The sequence below is a fragment of the Hyposmocoma kahamanoa genome, unplaced genomic scaffold, assembly GCF_003589595.1.
Source record: "Hyposmocoma kahamanoa isolate Upper Pololo Valley unplaced genomic scaffold, ASM358959v1 81, whole genome shotgun sequence".
NCBI classification, from domain to species: Eukaryota; Metazoa; Arthropoda; class Insecta; order Lepidoptera; family Cosmopterigidae; genus Hyposmocoma; species Hyposmocoma kahamanoa.
This window is the reverse complement of record NW_020654080.1, coordinates 3,725,909-3,749,187: the sequence shown is the minus strand read 5'-3', so window position 1 is coordinate 3,749,187 and position 23,279 is coordinate 3,725,909. Positions and strand designations below refer to the sequence as shown.

The window sequence follows — 23,279 nt, the reverse complement described above, 5'->3', positions numbered from 1 at the left end:
AAAATTAAAAATTAACTACAAAAACCACCATTTTCCGCTTTTTTTGCACACACAGCGTATCAGCAAAATCTTGTTTTTTTTTTGCGACCAGAACCTATTGTTACGATTTTCCAAAAACAAATATCCTCTGGTGACGCCGGAATAAGGTTATCCCAAAGTGTACATATAATAAAACACTATACATATAACTTCAAAACGGCGGATTGGGAAAATTACTTTTTTGCCAGTAGTATGGGTTGAATTACTAGTTTTTCCCTTATTAGTAAAATTGTAAATACTCGATTATTAGTGACGCAGGAACAAGCCACGCAATATATTGAAACAGTGTCGTAGTACAATTGTATTCACATATCCAGGCCATTATAGTTTTTGCTTTAGGTATAAAGGAATGTGTTCGTATGCATATTAAACAATGAAGCTGGCATTCCTGCACCTTAGAAAGTGAAATGTGATATCAGAGGGTTAGAATTACTATAGTGATAAGTTCAAACATTATGCCAAAGTTATGAGGTGATTATGTTCATAAACAAACTGTATTAAGTTTAAATGCACTAATAAATGTTCACGCACATATACAGAGTTTTATTTCAGTTTTAAGACAAATAGAGAAGACAGGATCTAGGACAACATAATATATTTTATTTTCATTATTTTTGGAAAACTTACAGCTAGGTAACAAGAATAGAATAGCAAGTATAATACACGCCTGATAGACCATTGCGTTGTACGCTGAGGGCTAATTAAAAGTTTCCAGAGATTTTTACAGTGATAGAAACAAACTATAATAAAAAAGGTGGAGACGTAAGAAAACAAACATAATAAATATAAATAACGAAATTAAATACGTCAAACAGTTATAGTAGCTACATATAAGAGAAAAACGTCACTGAATAAGCGCTTTAGTTTACTTGTATTGGCGTTGAACAGGTTTACCTCACCATATTTTTTAACTAAGGAGTTAAATGAGCGAGACGCTCTATTTAAAAATGCATTTTGTTCAACGGGTGCTGAAGGGTGATTTATGTTGATTTTCGAGTTTTGTTAGTTATACAGCAAATTTGGGACTAAGTAGGGCTGCGTCATGGATGTACAGTTTATTAATACATAATTATAATGTACCATACATAGTGAAAGGACGGAAAAAAATTCGTGCTTTATTCCAGTGCGACCATGGTCGAGTTTTTGAAATTTGAGTAACCTGAAAAAGTCCCTATTTAGTCGGGTCTAGTCGCAAAAAACTAGATTTAGTCGGTCCGCCGTTCAAAAGTTCCATGCTGAAATAAGCTTATTCCAGCGGCACCATTTCTCAATTTTGAGAACCACAACACCTAGCTTTGATCTGATTACAATAAAAAAGGTCGTGGTTTAGTCGGTTTCAGTTGTTAGTTATTAACCAACTAGAATAAGGCACGCAAACAAAAACAGTTCAGAGTAGAAGTCTGAAAAATATGAAGAGAGAGACCCATCTCGAACAATGGACAATCAGGCTGATGAGTAATTATTTCTAGTTTGTCTATGGTTGTAATATACGGAAATATTCTGTGTCTATGGTCAGATTTTTCAAATAATGGCGGGCTGGGAAAACCCAAGTTATCTGATTAGTCTGTGTACTCAGTTGTTGTAGATTCTCTCCTCAGTGATTTTCTTCATAATTCAATCAATTAATCTTCGATTTAAAAACGCGTGCGTTCCTCAACTTGGCATTGGCGGGTTTACCGATATGGTAGCAATGGGGTTGTAACATTATAAAGTTGAAGTACCGCACACAGTCATTTCTACTTGACATTTGCAAAATAATCGTTTATTTCGATGGAGCCAATAGCATTTAAAAGAAGATGATTCAAAATTTATAAATATTTATGTTGAATATTGAAATAACTGTATAATGAATTCGATTGTATCTCTTTTAACTGTTTATTTATCTTCTGTAACAATTTATTTCTCTAAAACAAATTAACTAGTTATAAATTATCATTAAAAAAAATTATACATGCTCTTTTTCATCTGACTTCAAAAACGTTTCATATTCTTGTTCAGTCATTAGTTTGTCTAATTCTTCAAGATCTGACAATTTTAATTTGAACAACCACCCTTGATCGTAACAGGAAGTATTAATTAGTGCTGGTTTAGATTCCACATCCACATTTTTCGCAGTAACTGTACCACTTAGAGGGGAGTAGATCTCACTTGCGGCTTTGACACTTTCTAGGGCACCACATTCGTCGCCAGCTTTGAGTTTCGTTCCAGGATCTGGTAGCTGTGCGAAGACGACGTCACCAAGTGATTCTTGGGCGTATTTACTTATGCCAACAGTTCCTGTACCCTGATGCACAATGACCCATTCATGCCTGTCTGTGTACTTCCTTGGGCCATTGCTGTATTTGCGACGTGGTTCACAGTAGCACTGTTTGAGGTTTGATTGCAGACTGCGTTTCGTGTATTGCTTTGAAATGTGAAAGAAATATCGTTGGAGCGTCATTTTATCTGTAACAAAGGAGAATAAGACCATTTGGTGTGCTTCAGGAACAAATAGCATATAATTTACAAAGTCTATATTATATACATATAATATAAGCCTATATTATAAATTATACAACTTTACAAAATGTGGCCATTTTCATTATAGCATTGTCTAGTGTTTTAACGACTTGGCAATTAATAAAATTTAGTATAATATATTATGTTCATGGACAGTACTTAAGGCGAGGTATTTCAACGCGTCGAAAATTAATATGAATAAAATAAGAACAGGCGGAGAAAATTTGACACAGATCCGTCGTCGACAAACGCCCGATGGCGACAGACGGGGCAGCGGATGGCGCAATGCGTCGTTAAACCGCTGGGCAATTTTCAATCTTGAGATAATTGTGACTTTAACAACTACAGGGCTTCTGTTGAAAACCAAAATTTTGCAGGGTCTCTGTAGCACTTTAAAAGAAATGTCTATATAAAGAAATTATGTACAAAGTTAGATATTTTATTGGTTTATAATTAATTTTTGACTTTTATTATAACCTGTTTTAAGGATTTTTATATGATCGGGTGAAGTGCACAATATTTTAAAACCCAGAAGAAATGTGTCAGGGCCATGTTTGGTGCGGGTCATCGAGAGACTTGTGTACCTTACTTTAGGAAACTGAAGATATTAACTATACACCATCGATGCATATTTACGAGGCCTGTGTTTATGTGAAACAAAATCTAAGCAACTTTAGTACAGTCAAAACTAGATATCCTAGAAGCACAAGGAATAAAATAGAAATACGGTGCAAACAACGCCGTAATTTGTAATTTTACAGTAGAACGATGTTCGTATTAGCACCTAAATTATTTAACAATTTGCCGGACGCTGTTAAAGAATTAAATGGTAGACAATTTAAAATGAAAATGCATAATTTGTTAGTTACTCAATGCTAATACAATATTGATGATTTTTTACTTGACAACATAAAATGTAAAATTATTAACAACTATTGTATGTTATATTTTTAATTTCTTATTTTCTGGTTAAATTCCAATTGTTGAAGTAAGTTTATGCTATTGTATTAACTTTAATGCATGCTGCATAAGCGAGTGAAATAAGCATTGTATAAAATATTCGCATGCCAAATGTACGATTTAATGTAATAATATATTATAAAACCTGCAGGCTGATTTTAATTCAAATTGTAATAGATCCGATCGGGTAGCCCATCCGAGTCTCGAAATCAGATGGGTTTCCGAGCGAGAAGATGAACCTGATTCCTACTATATCTTTCTAATTTGTGAGTTAAATCAACTATGGTTCCGATTTGAAATGTCAAAAGTTTCCGGTCGGCCAGTTGTGAATCGCAATTATGCGCCTCGACTCGGTAGAGACGCAGTTTCCGATCGGGAGAGGCAATCTTAATGAAGCTGCTGCATTGTTAACTACATTTTTCAGCGATTAAATATCTTGTACCGTGTAACAAATTAGTACATTCCTTGGACAATATCCTTAGGTGTATCGTATATTCTTGGCAAGACCGTTATTTAATAGTAAATACCTTAGAATAATAACCCATAGAACGATAGTTTCATATCAAACGAACTGTCACAAGTGAGGCAAAAATCAAATTCATGTAGGCTAGTTTTAGTAGTAGGTTAATTTTCGGTTTTAGTGAATATTTTATATAAAAATACAAGTTGAAACGCGTTACTTCCTTGTGGAATGTGATGTTAGTATCTATTTTATGTTTGTCTGACGTATTTTTACACTCACTTACCGCACATTTCGTCATTTTTAGCTAAAATTGTTGAGCTGTTCGCGGTGCAAGTTGATCTTGAGCACTGAAGGCCCGCCCGCTCGTGTAGGCCCATTGGGCGCGCTTCAATTTGCCTCACTTAGCGTGTACGGACTAGGTTTCTATGCGTTATTATTCTAAGGTAAATACCTAAACCATTTCATCTAGAAAATACAGTTTTTTGTGCTTCTTCTATAGTGAGTCGCCTAAAATAGTTCATAAAAACGTGACTTTTCTTTGTGTCGTATTGCTTAAATATTGATTCAATGTCGATGTGAATCATTGAATTTTGTTAGTACGTTGTTGATACCTCTCAATGGCGAAGCATTAGGCGCCAACTACACAAAAACCTCTTGGGAATCGCACTGTAAAGCAGGCCACACCACAAACGAATCTAGCTAACATAGTTTAGCTCACGCAGTTGCATGCAAGCTAATCTAAAAAAAATAGGTAGTAAGTAGTGACTATGAACACGTGCGGGGGAAAGGGCGACATATTTTTATAGCTAGCGGGTTAGGTTAGTTTAGTTAGTTCGCGATGTGAACCGAAGTATGAAAAGATGACCCGGCTTCGTTTGCGAGTTACGCGTCGAGTTCCATATAGCGAAACGGGGTGGGTACGCCGTCTCGCTGAGTACTCCGTGTACTATAATATTCTAATATTTAATTTTACAGTAAACGCCGTTGCTGTCCATGAACTGGATATTTAGTTTAAGATAGTTTATGACAAAAATAAAAAAGAATAAATAAAAATAAAAACTACACTAAAATATATAGGAGAAAAATTGGAAAACATATCACTCCAGTGGAGTAGGCGAAGTCAACGGACCTACATGTGTAACCTATAGATAATTATTTAAATGACAAAATTCAATTTACATTGTGACATAAAAGTTGAGTAAGGTATAATCAGGTATGAAGTGGATAGTTTAAAAATGAGAAGTTAAATTAGCTAAATACGCTTTTATGTGAGTTTCTTTCAATATTAGTATTTTGATTATCATCGGCTTTTGAAAACTTCGCAACTTCATTTTTGAACGAGATCCCATTTCTTATTCTTCAAACGCAGATACTCATAGCCTTACACTAGGGTAGGAGGCAGTTAAGATCGGGCAATTTTAAAATATAATTTCTAGACCCTGATTTAGTTATAAAATAAAGGCATGATCATAGATTGTCGTACAACTATTTCTAGTAATTCTCTTTTTTTGGGGCCTACTCAAAAGTTCACAATAATGCAGGTACGAGGTTTACGAATGTAGCTTCATTTATTTTTTTAAGATTATTTTTTTATTGAAACTTTATTCTATAAATACTTACTGATGAAGTAGAATGACACAGAATCCCTTGTGCACCAAATATAAATTTAACACTAACACTACATTGTAAGTGACAGTTTGTGAATAAATGAACAAACACAACTGATTATACACGCAGACATTAAGATAACTGTGACCTGTATGAACCGTAGCAATTATTGACTGAAGCATAATGGTCTATGGCTATTAGATTAACTGAATGAAAATAATAAACAGTATTTGTTAATTATCGTTAAATAGCTATTTGCTTAGCTTCCTCAAAGAAAAGAAAAAAATAAGTGTGCAAAGTGTTATTTTGAGAAAGTATGTTTACGCTAGAAATGTAAAACGTCTAACATGCATTTGGAAAATATACTCCCGGACACATAATTAATTCGAGCCATCTCGCATTTTTGTCGTAAAAGTCTAGAATACAAAGATAGTTTTTTTTAATAACGCACACACTCAACATAGCCCCGCACTAGGGAAACCCTGTGTCGCGGGTGCCATGGACACACACATAGACAACCACAAATTACACCCAAACTCACGAGAGAAATAATTGTAGGCCATATAAATATTTCTCCCGGCCCGGGAATCGAACCTGGGACCTCTGCGTGGCAGTCCGGTATGGTAACCGTTCGGCCACGGAGGCAGTTTTATATAGATAGTGTTATCATAGAAGAAAAAGTTTTCCCCAGTTTTGCAAATCCAAATTCCCAACAAGGACTTATGGAAAACACATTTAGGGTCGTATTCCAGAACTCTACTCAATGCTCAAATCGGGACTTGAGCAGACTTGAATATGATTTCAAGCACTGGAAATACGACCCTAATGGCAAGGACTTGAGTATGATTTTCAGTGCTCACTGCAATACTCAAGTCCTGACTTGAGTATTGAGTAGAGTTCTAGAATACGATCCTTAGTATACTAGTTTCAAAATTGCATCATAGTTTTTGATCAATCAAACATTGTTTAAGCTTGGGGCACTTAATATTGAAAATGCGTGGTGGCTCGAATTATGTGTCCGGAAGTGTATTACTGAGGAATGATTAAAAGTAATTAAAAAACGAAAATCATCTCTTAATTTTATATCTCATATACGGCTATGGAATTCTCTTCCTGAATCAATTCGACGATCCCCTTCTCTTGATTCCTTCAAACGACGAAGACGACGATGAGGAATATTTCCTTAATTACTAATTCTTTTTTCGCTCCATTCCCTTAATTTTATTTCCTTTTGCTTAGTGGTATAACCTTCGTTTATAAATTTATTTATTCTTATTACTATTTATTATTTATTTTATCGGGAGTCGGCGAATACGACGGCTATATGATTACCATTGGGAATATTAAATACAATTATAATAATTATATGCATTATATTCAATGATTTGAGTATGATAATAATATGAGTTGGCATGGCGCAGGTAACCAAGAAACAAATTATAAGGAGGAGTCATAATGTTTGCAAATGACAAAATATATTTAATAGTTTAAATCTTTATCTTCGTTTGTAAAAGTGTGAGTTTATAGATTGTTTTAATGCTGTCATTGACTGTTTTCCTAGCCACCTTTAGTAATCGATGTTATTTCTTTCATGGCAATGGAGTACAAAAACGTGCAACTGATTTGAAATAAGGATCCTATTATATTTATTATACAGATACATAATTCAATATAATATATTATATGGAACTTGCAGGTAAAACCATAAAATAAATAAACTAAAAAAATGAATTCGAATTAAGAACCATAACAAAACAAGTACAAATCGATCCACAACAGAAAAATATTAGTTTTATTTGCTAGAACAATTATTTACTCAGAATTGACTATGCAAATTACAAAGGTTTAATATGTATTCCAACCAGTCCAGTGCTCAATACGTAGGAGAGTGGGGAATCCATGGGGGAACCACAAAAATCTGCAATTAATGCTGAAAATATAATTCTACTCACGTTTTAACACTTCATGCCAAAAGTTACGAACGGGAAACAGTTAATTTTCAGACACTTAAGGTACAATTCGAAAATATCCGGCCATAAATATACGCGAAAATTCTCAGCCGATAATTTTTTCGAGGTTAGTTTCGTTCTGAAATTAAAAGACAAATAAAAATTACATTTCCTTAGCAATTCTCAGAAAAATCTGAATAATTTATTTCTAAACGAATATTTCCAACTGGCCAGATAATAAACAACACCCGAAAACTGAGGAAATTAACATATTATGGGGTTTTTGCTGCCTGGTACTGGGTCAAGAACACATCAAGCTTACTTAAGCTTACTATTTGGAAACTATAGTCTAGAATGAACGCCACTATCATAGAAGTTATGAAACACTCCATAGAGAATTAAAGTATTTTTAATTAGTTAACTTATAACGTTTATATTTCATTTGCATTGATGCCAATCAGCAATGTAAATGGCGGTCTCCAAAGAAGCACATTCTAAAAAAAATTAAGCACATTTATTTAAAATTGTTATTTAAATTTTTATTACTCTTTTTAAAAAGTTTTTTAACTCCCTAAAAGTATTGAGCTAAACTTCTATATTTTATAAACAAAAATTGTTTTCATTCTCCCACTTTGCATAATCTGTTTGGGTAGATTACAGACGCAAAACGAATTTGTGACAGTAATATTTCCTTATTGCGATTGTACTGACTTGACATTGTCAAATTTTTTCAAGAGAAGCCAGAAACTTAAAAATAGAATAGAAAATTGGTCATCTTTTGTGAAGACGGAGTAAAATGACAGTTCATTGCGCAAAAGTGTCGCCCGCTTGCAAGCAGCTAGTGATTGCCGATATTGCCATTCAATCGATAGTCGATATATGTTATATCGACTATCAACTGAATGTTGGTTAGGTTTGTGAAATAAATAGCCGAACTTGTTTGTTTGAATCGTCACGAGCTCATTATTCGTCCAACCGCTGAGCGCAGGTTCATTTCAATTGTCAATTTTTGAAAAATCATACATACATACTTTAAATTCAGAACGATGTCTACTTAAAATACAAATAGGAGACTAATTTTACATTTTTTCATTTTAATTTAATGTACATAAATTGATTCCGCCTATCGTTACTATGATGTGTCCGAATAAAAATTGATTTCGATACTAATGAGCCATCTGTAAAAATAAGAGTAAAAATACAATAACGCAATTAGTAATCTTTAGAACGTCGTAACTTTTTACAATTCTTTTACAATTATCCATTTTCACAATCTATCAATAAAACTGTGGACAACAACTACATGCCTATTTAAAGTTTTACGAAAACTGACAACCCCACAAAAGTCATTTTATTCCGTCGTTAAAAAAGACAGACATTATGGCTTCGGTGACCACTTTACATCAGGTAGATTATTTGTTGGTTTTAATGCAATAACAAAAAATACAATGTGTTGATTTGTAATAACATCACCAGTACATCTCTTTGCGAATGCTATCCAATTACAATTGTACACAGCTTATCCAAAGAAAACAAATACTCACAGCTGATTAAAATAATATGAAAAATAATATGATATAAGGGAATTAACAAATGAATTATGATTTAATAACATTATGAAATAATCAAAATAATATGAAAAAATACCGAAAATGTAAAAAATTAAATAAATTTAAAATCATTCATTAAAAAAATTAATATAAAACAACAAAACAAAATATCGTCTCTGCTTTCGAAGTTGTGAAGCCAAATAATAATATGTAATAATAATATATTCTTAGATGATTTAGCATTATTTCTATTACTAATTTCTTAAATATGGCGAGAGACTAAGGGTCGTATTTCAGAACTCTACTCAATGCTCAAGTCAAGTCTTGAGTATGATTTATAGTGCTTTAAATCATACTCAAATCCTGACTTGAGCATTGAGTAGAGTTCTGGAATACAACCCTAAGTCACGTTCTGACAAAGCTACCACCACTAATTTGATGCAGTCTAGAATATGGAAATTATTAAAAAACTACAAGCTTTGTTATATTCTATAATAAAGTACAGATTTTAAGCATTTAATTTTATGTATTTACTAGTCTATTTTATTTATAGAAAACATTAAATTATTACGTATTAAGACTAAGTTATAAGTAACAAGTGGGCGATGGCGATAGCGCAGGCCGCAGCGGGCGGCGTTGTATGGCTGTATTTCACAGATTTTAAGTATTTAATTTTATGTATTTATTAATCTGTTTTATTTATAGAAAACATTAATATTATTAAGTATTAAGTTATAAGTGACAAGTGGGCAATGGCAATGGCGCGGGCGGCGCGGCGGCAGTGTATGACGGTCGAGAGTTGTAAGGTAAATTGAGAACCAAAAGTGGGTCACATTGTAAATGTCAAACCGTACAAAACGTCATTGTTCGCTTAGCCATGACTGAAAGATGTCAAAGGAGGTTTACAGAGAAATTTGATCATCAAATTAATATTGTTTACGTAGGAGCTATCATAGGATCGCTAGCAGTATTATATTTCTACAGGTGGCGTAAATACGAAGCGTGTAAGAGTAGCTTTTCTTTGTGTGATATGTGTGCTAACCCAGTTTTGGTCTGTGCAGATTTCACTTCGCAACGATTGCGTTTAGCTATGTTCTGGGATGTGTGGCTTGTTACTACGGGCTAAAATCGCATATTCTGCATAAATATGTGGAACAACTGAAGTGCCATTTCGTTAAGAATCCTAGAATAATCGAACTTCAAGACGACCCTGTCAAAGTAAGTTCATTGTATTGTTTTCAATTGATAAACAACTTTGTTGTTTATTTTCTCGGTCGTTAACGCCTCTTTATATTACTTACAGCCTCATTATTCTGTCGCACGTCTTGCACATTTAATTTATGAGCATTTAATTAAAATTTTTATGACTAAGTAATTTTAAATATTTTTTGTATCGTCACGTCAAATCTTATCAAATGATTAAATTCGACCTAAGTTTTCGGTTGCAATCTATCTTACCACCGCACTACAAGTTTTTCAACCCTGACGTTGGCGAAATCGTCGCGCAAAAAGACGGAGCCATAGATACAAAAGTTGAAGTTGAATATTCATAAAACAGTGAAATAATTTTATATTAATTGATTTGTCATTTTATTTGGCAATAAAATGTTATACTATATTACAAAGTCAGTTTTTTCTTTGAAGATGGAGTAAAATGAAATTTGCAGTGTTGCCAGTTTTTGTAAAATTTGAAATAGTCGTGCAAGAGATACAGTTTTGCGAGAATTGTAAGAGTAGTGAATGTTTTGATCTTATGATGATTTAGAGTTGTGTAATGCCTTCTTTATTCTTATTGTGATGTTGGCCCAATATATTATTATTATAATTATTTTAAACTCTCGCCTCTCCCAAGGCCTAAAAGATTAATTTTGTATTTTTAAATGGGAGATGCGGTATTTCCCGGCAATGGCACAGTTGGCCGGGGTCAGGGACTCATTATTATTATTATTAGGGTGGCTTCATTTGGGGCCTATGAGGCCCCTTGTCACTGCGACCATAAATGATCTATTGTAATCACCACTAATCACAGCTCGTAGCCAAGACCAACAGCATTATGGAACTGAAGGACTTTCCTGGCTCCGACAGTCTTTATGTCCTCTGGGTGTGACCTGTGCCTGCTCAGTATGGAACTTCTCATGCCCACCAGAGGGCGCAGAGGGGCGAGAGTATGGGTGAGGAGATGCACAGGAGTTTCATCCGCCTCGTGGCAGAATCTTCATTCTCTGTTTTCTCTCAGTCCAATGTCCTGTAAAGGCTCTAGTCAACATTCTGATGCCATTCCTGTCCAGTGACACGGCTTCTCTACAGTGCTTGGCACTGAAGGCAGCTATCAGGGTTTTAGAATGCTCAAGGGTGATTAGGGTCGTATTCTAGAAGTACTCAATGCTCGAGTCAGGATTTGAGTATGGTTTAAAGCACTCGAAATCATACTCAAGTCCCTGCCATTAGGTTCGTATTTCCAGTGCTTAAAATCACACTCAGATCCGGACTTGAGCATTCACTAGAGTTCTGAAATACGACCCTTAGTCTGCAGCCACAAGTTTCGGGAGATGTGGGAGCTCTCGTTCAGCAAAGTGAGCTTTGCCAGGCTGTGTGCTATTTCTATAAAGGGCCAATGCAGGCCTCCCTAGCACCAACCTTTGCCAGTTCATCCGCTGCTTCTTTACCCTCAATGTCAGAGTGACCAGGAACCCAACGCAGGACTACATTATTCCTTTCCCCGAGAGTATTCAGTATAGTTATGCAGTTCTCTACAGTCCTCGAAGTTTGGGTGACTGAGGTTAGTGCAAGCAGAGCGGCTTTACTATCTGAGTTTATATAAATATAATTGTTAATGTAGCCTCTCTTCAGGTTTAGATCCGCACAAGCATTAATGGTATATATTTCGGCCTGAAAGATAGAGGAGTGACATCCCATGTTCAGCTTGTAGCTGAGTCTGGGTCTCACGCCGTGTATACCACAGCCTATGTTGGGTCCGATCTTGGACCCATTGGTATACCAAAGAAGGCTACCGTCCTTCCAAGTGAGACTGTTTCCCACTGTAGTTTCCCAGTTTTTCCTGGTTGGAAATTCCACCTGGTGGAGTTTCTTGAAGTTTTGCTTGGGAAGCATGACATCAGAATTCATTCCCAGAACAGGATGTTCCAGGGTTGAGTCCTGGGCCGATCTCAATGTCTGGGAGAGCCATCTAGTCCTTAACCTGGTGAAGAGTTGCTGGTGTGAGCTGGAGAAGCAGTGTGCTGAGCGTTGGCATAACATAACATCTCACCAGAAGTTCTGGTTTGTGTTTCTGAGTGTATTCCGCCAGTCGTGTCAGATCTTCCGTGGGGCTATTCTTTTCTCCAGGTAGATAGGCTGAGCATAAGATTATCTTGGCCCGAGGGCTATACCGGGTAAATAAATATGCTGCTACAAAGTCGTCAGTACAGAACTGTGGAATAGGCAAAAGATTAATGTTTTTGTTATAAACAATGCAGGCTCTGCAAACTTACCAGCGGCATTGAGTCCCATTATGTTTGTGTGGTTACCCCGGGGTTCCTGAATGAGGGCGACATCCACATTGCCTTTCGCGAAGCAACACTCCATCACAGCCACGGCATGGTGAAGGTTTGCTTGGAGAACCCTCACCCTTTCCCCCGAGGGCGCCATCTAGCGGGGATTAAAACCCCGGCCGCGTTGCTGCCCCCGACTGCTACGAGGAAGACGAGGCCGTCCTCGTGGGGCTCGCGGGTTGGCAGCCCCGCACCCTTGCACTCGTCCACGTGCCGTACTTCTGCCACGTGGGTTCGGTGCTGAAACCCACCGTCGTGTTTACCCAGACCGTCATTTAGTGCCATTACTGTGGCAGTTTTTAACCGAGCCGCTCCAGTACTGGCACTTGTTGTTGGCTTCGCTGTTTGGACTCCCGGGACAGCGGGTGCTGTCTGAGTCCGCGATTCTTCTGGGGCGATGCACCCAGAGTGGCGGACGGGGCAACCCTGTCACGTTTTCCCTGGTCCGTGGAAGACGGACCAGGCGCGGGCATCTGCGCTGAGGTTCCCGGCCCCGATTCCTCGAGCGGATTAGTAACCGATCCTGGTTTCGAGACCGAGGCAAAGTGCTTTCTGGACCCCATCTTAAACGTGACCTGTTTAAAACCAAGGTGTGCCCGGCAATTTGAGGCACGGAGAATCTCCACCGATGGGTCATCAAGAGCGAACGCGACAACCCATCCGTTCGCATCTTCCCTTGCGTGAAGAATCTTCCATACCTCAGTGCGGAGACCTCTATTTTGGCCCCCCAGCAGGCTGATGGCCATCTGCACTGACTCACATCCCTTCTTGGGAATGTAAGTAGTGGCGGTGGTGGGCTTCGGAATCTAGCTTTCCTTAATCAAGGACAGCTGGGTTTCCGGCCACGGCTTCAAATTTCTGATCTTTCCCCCAAGCCAGTCTGCACTTGCTTGGTCCTTGCTGGTCACAAGAATCCAGACTGGCTTTTGAGAGAGGCCCAGGAACTTTGGTCCCTCGCCATGCGCTGTTGTGCTCGCTATGGTGCGGACCACAAATACCTCCACCAGCTACATTTGCTCCTCTGACATGGGTTCCGAATTCCGGATACCCACGCGCAGGGAGCACGCCATTTCGCTGAAAGTTGGTCTGTTCCTGCTTTCAGCTGACGCCACGGTCCTGGGAGCCTTCCTTACGTGTTCCTGTGGCGACACCTCCTCTGACCGTCCACGCTTTTGCGCTTTCGTTGTTGGAGATGGTTTAGGCACCGGAAGTTCACCCCAGGGCTTTTCAGATAGAGGCAGAGCTTCTGCGTAGCTCATACCTGTTCTCATCAGGCCCTGTAGTCTCTTCCGGCGAGACCTGCTCAGTCGAATCTGCTGGTCCTTCGGATCCCCTGATCCGAAGGACCAGCCTGTCACGAAGCCTGTGCCTGAAGTCATGTCTTTATTGCTAGGTGGACTATCCATCCCGGCAATCGTTTCCTCCAAGGAGGAAATTAAGGTATTAACGCTTATTTCATTTTCTTTCTCCATACATGTCTCATGAGTAGCTAGGGAATTAAGGGGACACAACCGGCAGAGCCCCGCTTGCTGGCTGAAGGACATAAGGTTCCCTCGCGATGCCCTGGTATCGAGAGTGCACCGTTAGCGGCTGGGCTGTCCCCCAGACACGCATCCATAGGCACGGTACGCCTAACACCATTGGATTGGGTGACGACATTTTAGCCAACGCCTAGCAAATGCCCGGACAAAGTCCAAGCATTTACTAGGAGTTGCCCAGGATGCACCGGCTCATGTCTTCCCTTCCTATACAATCCTGGGATTGCATAGGAATGGAAGCCACTCGCTTACGTTTCGGTACGTCGTCCTACCACCCCTAACCCAATATATATTATCATAGTCAATTCGTAAAACACCAACGCAAATTTTTATTCAAATCATTACCCTATTGTAGGCTATACAATTAAAAATATAATATCCACGTAAAAACAACAGTAGGTGTAAGTTGTAACTACAACATCTACAATATATTAAAAATGTGTATATTCATTACCCCCATATGTGGTGATAATTTGAGCTCTAACTAACATCTGACTTTCTTGGGTTCTACTTTGGGGTAAGTAGGGCTTTCATGTAGTTTTGTAATATTATCAAATTGCTTTTTTTTTCATAAATTTATTTAGATAAAAGTGTGAACTTAGATGAGTTTACACCTATTAATAATAATAATTGATACATCTGCAAACAAAATAAGCTTGGCTATTTATTGGGTAAATATGACCAATATCAGTCAATAGATATTATTATCTATTGTCAGCAATCAATAGCTGCTTGTACGTCGGCAAGATTATTGTGCAATGGAATTTTATTATACTCTGTCTTGAAAAAATTAACAGAGCCATAGCCCCGCATTAGGGAAACCCTGTGTCGCGGGTGCCATGGACACACACATAAACAACCACAAATTACACCCAAACTCACGAGATAAATAAATGTAGGCCATACAAATATTTCTCTCGGCCCGGGAATCAAACCCGGTACCCCTGCGTGGCAGTAACCTTTCGGCCACAGAGGCAGTTAAATTCTGATGTTAGACTCTGCTAAACACACATTAAACTGAATTTAAAACTCTACTTGTAAACATAAAAAAATGTATTTCCCCGTTTTCTTATAATAAGAAGAGAAAAGGACATTTTATTTTAGTTTAGAGTAATCAAATTTTGGAAAATGCATGCTGTTTTCAATTATTAATTAGTCCATTTAAATTGAGTAATTTACCATCTCTGAGATAATAATGCGACAGAGACAGATTCGCTGAATTTAAATTAAATTTAGTTATATATACACAACAACAACACAACACAACATACGTAATCGTCTATAGGATATAACAGCATGAATTACTAATCGTGGAATCAACTTTATTTACTTATGCAAATAAAGATCACAAAAGTTTCAAGTATTATGTTAACTGAAACAGAAAATATGTACTGTAACAACTTCATTAAAAATCATACACAAACTTAAATATCGGCTAGTTTCACAGATTGGACTATGTCATGTTTTACAATGCGTTTTGCTCTAATATTATAACATTGTGGTACACTGCTCATAGTTATAATTTATCAGTACAGACTACTCAAACATTTACCTCAAAATCTCATTCATCCTCTTGTTTGCCTAAGTTTAAGAGATTAAAAGTAAGATATTTTCTTCAAATTTAAATGGGACCATTCCTGAGATACCTCTTTCCAACAAAATCATTAAAATCGGTTCACAAATTATCACGTAAAAAGATTTATCTCGTAACATACATACAAAAAAACATACAGTCCAATTGAGAACCTCCTCCTTTTTTAAAGTCGGCTTAAAACAAAAAACACCTACTATTAAAAAAAGTCATTATTTCGTCAATGATAATCATACAAATACTAAAATGAAAAATTTTCAGGTTTGTGAAACATGTGGGTCTACGAAATGTTCCCGGCATGATAGCTCAATTACTGCTGAGCCCTGGGTGGGGCTGCAGATACATAAACAGCTAGACCAGGCAATAGAAGACGTAAGTAATTTTGAAAACGCTATACAACAATTGGACGTAGTTAAACAAAAAGAATCGAATGCACAACCAGTCACTTTGAGATATGGCAGTTTTAAGTGTTTCTCACTCTTGTTTTATTTTCAAAACTATAATAATGTCATGTCACTCCAGAGATATTTATTTATATTTATATGTTGGATTTTTTTGCTGGTCTAAAAGGTAAGACTTTGGGAACTTGGTACTTTATAACTAATTATTTGATAATTTTGTGGATTTGATCCTACCTACGTCCAAGTTTAATAACATTTGAGTTGTACTGTTTTCCAACTCAGAATTTGGACCTAAGATATTGAACACATTTTATCACTAAATAAATAAGATAGCCGCGGAATATCGTGTTCAAAGCAAGCTAGTATATTCACCATTTCTGTCGAGCCCTTATCAAAAAATACATAAACAAACCAAAGTTAAGCTGTCGTTGTAATAAAGCCTTAAATAATGTTTTGCCGAACTAACCTATTACTGGCGTAATTACTATTCCTTATTGTATGGTTTCTTTCTCAATTAACGTTAGACTACGCCTAAAATATTTGCTTACTTGACCAGATCTGTGGCTCAGTTGGTAAGAGCAATGCTACGGTGCAGCATGGTCACGGGTTCTAGTCCCACAGGGTCGAAGAAATTTTTCTGTGTTCGATCTTTGTATTAATAACCATAACAAAACTAGAGGAATTATGTCACAAACAAATCTAAATAATACATTTCAAGAGATAATTTACTAAAACAGGGTTTGTCAATATTGATCAGTGTTGGGCAAAATTTAATTGTTCTGGCAATTAAAGATTACAATTAACAATTGTGTGGGTGCGCATGTGGGTGGGTTGGGTGAGTGTGTGGGTGGGTTGGGTGAGGGTGTGGGTCACTCATCCCTGACCGCCCCCAACCGACCCCCCAACCCATATTCGTAATGACACTTTTATTCGGTACTTTCGATTTTAATTGTTAGTTTCAATTGTCTCTTAGAACAACTAAAAAAATTAATTGCAATTAATTTAATTGCAATTAAAATCAATTGATTTCAATTGAATTGATTTTTTTAATCTGATTGAATTTCTGATTGAAATTTAATTGATTAACGCCCAACACTGATATTGATAGGGCGTGTAAATAGCCAGGAAAACTATGCGAATGATGATGTATACTTAATGAATCCTTAGGTTTTTGCGACTGGTAAATATTAGAAATGCAAACTATTTTTATTTCGGATCTAAATAGAGTCTATTTGTTTTTTCACATAAACCGATATTTAATAAATAACTAAACACTGATAATATGTATTTATTCGGGTTCCTCGTAGTTGTTTTTTCACATAAACCGATATTTAATAAATAACTAAACACTGATAATATGTATTTATTCGGGTTCCTCGTAGTTCTACAACGCAATCCTGGACCAGTTCATAAATACGTGGTACAACAGGGTGACATTGCAGCCCTTCTTTGTAGACGAGTTAAGACATCAGCTCAGATACGCCTCTGCCTGCCTGTTAAGAAGAGCTATTAAGGTATTTAAGTTTCAATTATTTATAATGGTAATTAGTCGAATCCGATTCGGTTGGGCACCTTTCGAAGCTCCGAGACGTCTTCGCGCCCGCAATACCGTTGTCCTTGAAGACGTTTTTAGTGGCAATTTCACCAGCACACTTGGGCGCATTTTAGTCATGGCAAAATACGCTCTATTTGTTTAGCTTTTACGTTTTAACTTAAATGAGCGTCCCGGGCGCGCGAACGAGACTGGCTTGACTTTGGTCTACGCAGAGGCCGCGCGGTTGTATTGTTCAGAGGAATTTAAATGTTCTTGCCTAGTAAATAAAATTCAGATTCGCAATTAATGTACATGAGGGCGTGTTAACTGGGCGGTCGCTGCGCGAAAACTTTCGCCTCGTGTAAATGGGCGCTTACTTAATTGTAGTTTTTGTGAAATATTCATTTTGGGTATGAGCGTTTGGTGATCTGTGTTTACTGGAGGTCCCGGGTTCGATTCCAGACAGGACCGATGTGGGAAACTAAGTTCCTGTATTGGTTCTGGGTAGTGCCCTAGAATAAATTCCGTTGCTCTGGTACCCATTTTACGAGGAATTTCCTATCTAGAGGTAATTGGAGTATTTGTTTTTCACTTAATAAATAATTATCGGTTCTGATATCAGAAGATGCAATACTTTACAGATAAACTACTCCCGCTTCATAACAGAGCGCCTAGTTCCGTGTGCATTACGGCACTACACACTATGCGCATGCGGCGATGGCCCGCCGGAAGGCAAACTGAGTATACACCCGGCGGCGGCAAGCAGACGCGCTGAATTAAGATACTTGAGAGCTATCACTAATGCCATTATGCCATATTTGCTGAAGAACAATGAGTTGCAGAACTCGTGAGTGCATTATACACTTTATAATTTCAGTACAGAGTACTAAAAAACCGACCTCAAAAGTTTGTGGAATTACATCTATTTACCAAGTTTTACTGAAATCGGTTACCGGAAAATGCACGAAACCAGATTCACCCCCTGGTTTGCCACCCTTAGAGGTGACATTTTTAAAAATCAAAGGGCCAATACTGTGGTACCCTCTTTCCGACAAAAAATGAATCATCAAAATGGGTTCACAAATTATCGCGTCACATACATACAAAAAAAAAAACAATCGAATTGAGAACCTCCTTCTTCATTTTGAAGTCGGTTAAAAATTGATATATGTCTTCATTTAAAAATATACTTAATTATCTATGTATATACATCATTATATTCAATATAAATGAATATTGCAAAAACGTTCACATTCTATTCCCCAAATCACATCGTTTATTTCTCTTGTAGCGTATTTCGCGTCCTAATACGCGAAATATTCGCCGGCTGGGTGCTCCTGTCCCTGACAGACGTGCTGGCCGACCCGCATATCCTGAACACACTCATCGTCCTCGCAACAGGAAACGAGACGATGGCGCAACTCCCCACTTCGCCTAACTACAAGGTAAGTTTATTCCATGGGTTGGCGGTAGAAATAGGTAAGGTTGGCAATACTTCCTTAGACGAACTCTTTCACAAGGAGCTCTACTTCTACTAGCCTGGGTTTCTCAGCTTTATGTCGTAGGGCAAAGGACACAATGACAGTGACCTTCAGATTTTTAAGGCACAAGTTAATGTAAACATTAACAATGTAAACACTAACAATGTACACATTACTGCGTGCCGGTTTTGTAAGGGTGCTGGTGAAATTACAGACATGGGATTTGTCGTGTGACGGGCGCAATGGCAGTGCCCCTAAGATTTTTACGATTAAAAGCTCTAAGTGTCACTGCGAGTGTTATGGATAGGCGTGTCACTTACCAGCAGGCGCACGACTGGTTCGTCCAGTTGGTATTATAAAAACAAAACAACAATTGCTCAATTCGTAGATAAGTGTGTTTAGATTTTTCTGATATAAACAATAGTTAGATTATACATTTGATATAAAAATGTTTCATTTATGTTATAAATACATATCACATGTTTTATACAGAAACTTTCATTGTTTTTTAATCAGCTGTTATAAATGCCATAATTTTCTCTTTTAACTTAGTAGAAAAATTATATAAAAATATTATAACTGTATTCTAAATTTTTGTTGAATTGATGTTCAATTGTGACATCTCTCGCCAGGACTGGTAGCTGTAAAGGTATCTAACTGGGTGATAAGGCTTTCATAGATTTCTCATAGATGGCGCTACGACTAAAAAGTCGTTGAAAAACCAAATACAAAGACACGACAACAAGCACGTAGAAAAATTCGTGAGGTCCGCTGGTTCGTTCAGTGGGTTAGTTGGAATAGCGTCTGGTACGGTACGCTAGAAGACGTTGGTTCGAATCCGGCCGGATCGAAGGAATTTTGTTCAATCTTTGTATTAATAATACTGTTATAACTGTTTATAAAGGGGTTAATTATATTAAATGTGACTTTTGAAATGAGAAGTAAAGGTCACAATTATATTCATTGTGCTATTATATTGTAAGTGAACTACATAATAAGGGAACAGTTCCGTACATTACTAAGTTAAAGTTTTTGATTTTAGTGTTTTTAGGATAATAAACGTCAAATATGACTTTTTATTATAAAATCTGATTAAAGATGTCAGTTGTGCCCTTTGAGTTTGTAGTATATACAACAATTATTGAGATTTATTTGTACAAAAAATATAGGTAGATTGATTTTTTTTTCCTGTACATTACTAAGTAAAATTCTTTGATATTTGTGTTTTTAGGATAATAAACGTTATATGACTTGTTATTATAAAATCTAATTATAGATGTCAGTTGTGCCCTTTGAGTTTGCAGTATATTCAACAATTATTGAGATATATTTCTACAAAAAACATAAATAGATTGATCTTTTTTCCTGTACATTACTTAATTTTTTTTATATTAGTATTTTTAACGTAATAAACGTACGATAGGCTACCAAGGTTTTTAACGAAAAAGGTTACCAGGAGATAATAATAACGACGAAAACTGTATTTAATGATATGTTATTCATAATTTTTTTTCTTAGAACATTTGTAATATTTTATTGAGAAGATAGAAATATGGGCATACTTATCACATATTAAAGTTACGATGTATTATGAAACTCGTTAGTAGTAATAATGCGCTCGTAATATAAAAATTAATGCATTTGCCTATCAAATATTTGGCACAAGTAAATATAAGTTATCTTACAAACATACTCTAGTCAGCTGTGATAATACGTCTTTTATATTATAACAAAACATAGCGTAGGTAATAACATGTCACTGTCAAAAGGCTGTTTATAATTTATGCAAATATTTATTCCGTTCACGACAAGGACTACTCTATGTCGCAACTATAAAAATCTTTTGAGCCTTAAGCTATGCCAATAGGTCGTGCGATGCATTGTTTTTAGAGTTGCAACGAATATTATTACTATTCGGTCATACGCTAGAATACCGAATACCTAAAAACAGAAAATGAAATAAAAAACATAGTCAATTATCATGTAATTTTTATTAACGCCAAACATTGCAAATTGGCGTAAGAGCAATTTTTCACCTCTTTATTTAAAAGAGCAATGGAAATGAAACATTACTAACGTAGGTTAATTCGTAATACTCGTATCTCTCTTAGGGTCGTATTCCAGAACTCTACTCAATGCTCAAGTCAGGACTTGAGTATTATTTAAAGCACTAGAAATCGTACTCAAGTCCTTGCTATTAGGGTCGTATTTCCAGTGCTTGAAAGCATACTCAAGTCCTGACTAGAGTTGCGTTGAGTACAGTTCTGGAATGCGAACTTAATGTGCACTTTTGAGTAGGCACAAAAGAATAGAATTTTTAGAAATTGTGTTATAAGACAATCTATGATTGATTATACATTTATTTTAGTTATAAAATCATTATTCCGTTGATCTAGAAACTATATTTTAAGCTTTAATTGCCCGAGATTGTACCTGAGGAGTAAAAAGAGGGATCAGTGTCCACAAAAAGGGGATTTCGCTATATTCAAATTTAGCCGACGCTAAGTTATTTAACTGCCTCGGTGGCTGAACGATTACCATGTCGGACTGCCACTCAGAGACCCCGGGTTCGATTCCTGGGCCGGGAGAAAAAATTGTACTACATTTATTTCTCTCGTGAGTTTGAGTGTAATTAGTAGTTGTCTTTGTGTGTGCCCATGGCACCGGCGATATAGGGTTTCCCTAGTGCGGGGCTATGTGCAACGTGTCCGTGTGCGTTATTATCTAAAAACAGAAAAAAATAAAATAAAACACAGTAAATTATCATGTAATTTTTATTAACACATATTTATTTAAAAGATTAATGGAAATTAAACATCACTAATCCCTTCCCAACCGTTCCTATTAATAAGCAAATAAAAGTATTTCCTCTGATGAATAATAGACATAATACTGTACTAATCAATATGTTTTAATTTATTCTAATTTCAATTATTATTTAATAATAAATTTAACTTAATAAAAATGAATATTGTTAAAATAAAATAATTAGTAAAACATAATGTAGCGAGGAATGTTCTTTATAAAATTAAAAATAAGGTAATTTTGTAACTATGGTGAAAAAATAAGGTGGTTTGCATTAATATTCGTCAATCGTGATCGTGCGACCTGAAACGGGCTTTCGTCGGTTTGTTTGAAAAAACAAATATACGCGATTTAAATCCGGAAAAATAATAAAATTATTTATTTATTTACATTGTCTGTTTCCCAAAAAACTAGTTTTTCGTATTACATCACTTTATGACTGATGGTGTGAAATATTTCTTTCTTCAGGTAGAGTTCCTAGAAACGTTTGTCCGTCATACGGACTCCGTGTACGCCCAACGCGCGAAGCTCCTCCACATAGACCTGGACTTGGTGATCAACGACCAGGAATACTTCTACGCCTTCATGCAGTTCATAAAGACCACCAGCCATATACATTTGCTGCAATTTTATAAAGACATCAGTGAGTATTTTTGACTATTCAATGAGTATTGAGAGAGAAACACACAGAGTTTATAATAGTTACCTATCTATAGTCCAAAATGACATTTTCCAGAATAACGTTTGGTCGAAATTTCATAACCTCGAAAGTAATTTTGAGAGGTAAATGTTTTTTCTTTTAAACCTAACTTATCCAGACCTAACCGAACCTAATCGTGTCTTTGCGATAAGCATTCAACATATCTTGAAAGAACAACTGTTTCGTTATAATTCGGTTAGGTTATAATAGATTTTGTGACAGGTTACCGTTAATAATACCTCCCTCTGAAAACCAGAAATTGTTGTATTGTATTTTGTTCTATATTTTTGACTAGGAATTATTTCATTATTATTTAGAAGAAAAGAATATTGTAAAATATAACAATATAGCTATTTATGGCGACTTCGATGGCCCTGCAGATTTCTCTGTGGCCGCTGAATAATGACGTCCCGGTTTGATTCCCGGTAGGACCATTTTAGAACTACTTTTCATTGTTGAACTATCTAGAATTGGTTCTGGTATTCATAGTATAGGGAATTTTCTATTTTATTTATTTATTCAAACTATTTTTGGTACACTACAATATAATACAATTGGCAGACTTATGCCATAAGGCATTCCTACCAGTCAAACCTAATGGTTTTTTTGT

The 23,279-nt window shown here is 36.4% G+C and overlaps 2 protein-coding genes across 2 annotated transcripts; one reads left to right on the top strand and one right to left on the bottom strand.

Moving 5' to 3' along the window:
• Window positions 1-317: 317 nt before the first annotated feature.
• Window positions 318-7,655, bottom strand: LOC113234085 (glycine cleavage system H protein, mitochondrial). The gene is made up of 2 exons (XM_026469332.1): window positions 7,522-7,655; window positions 318-2,484 (listed from the first exon to the last, which is right to left on the bottom strand). The coding sequence occupies exon 2, from the start codon at window positions 2,477-2,479 to the stop codon at window positions 1,985-1,987; it is 495 nt and encodes a 164-aa protein (XP_026325117.1). The 5' UTR covers window positions 2,480-2,484; window positions 7,522-7,655; the 3' UTR covers window positions 318-1,984.
• A 2,280-nt stretch (window positions 7,656-9,935) lies between these two features.
• LOC113234021 (sorting nexin-14-like) lies at window positions 9,936-23,072 on the top strand. Its single transcript, XM_026469248.1, has 8 exons — window positions 9,936-10,052; window positions 10,130-10,286; window positions 16,010-16,120; window positions 17,532-17,663; window positions 18,325-18,530; window positions 18,975-19,128; window positions 22,438-22,612; window positions 23,050-23,072. The coding sequence occupies exons 1-8, from the start codon at window positions 9,946-9,948 to the stop codon at window positions 23,070-23,072; spliced, it is 1,065 nt and encodes a 354-aa protein (XP_026325033.1). The 5' UTR covers window positions 9,936-9,945.
• The last annotated feature ends 207 nt before the right edge of the window (window positions 23,073-23,279 follow it).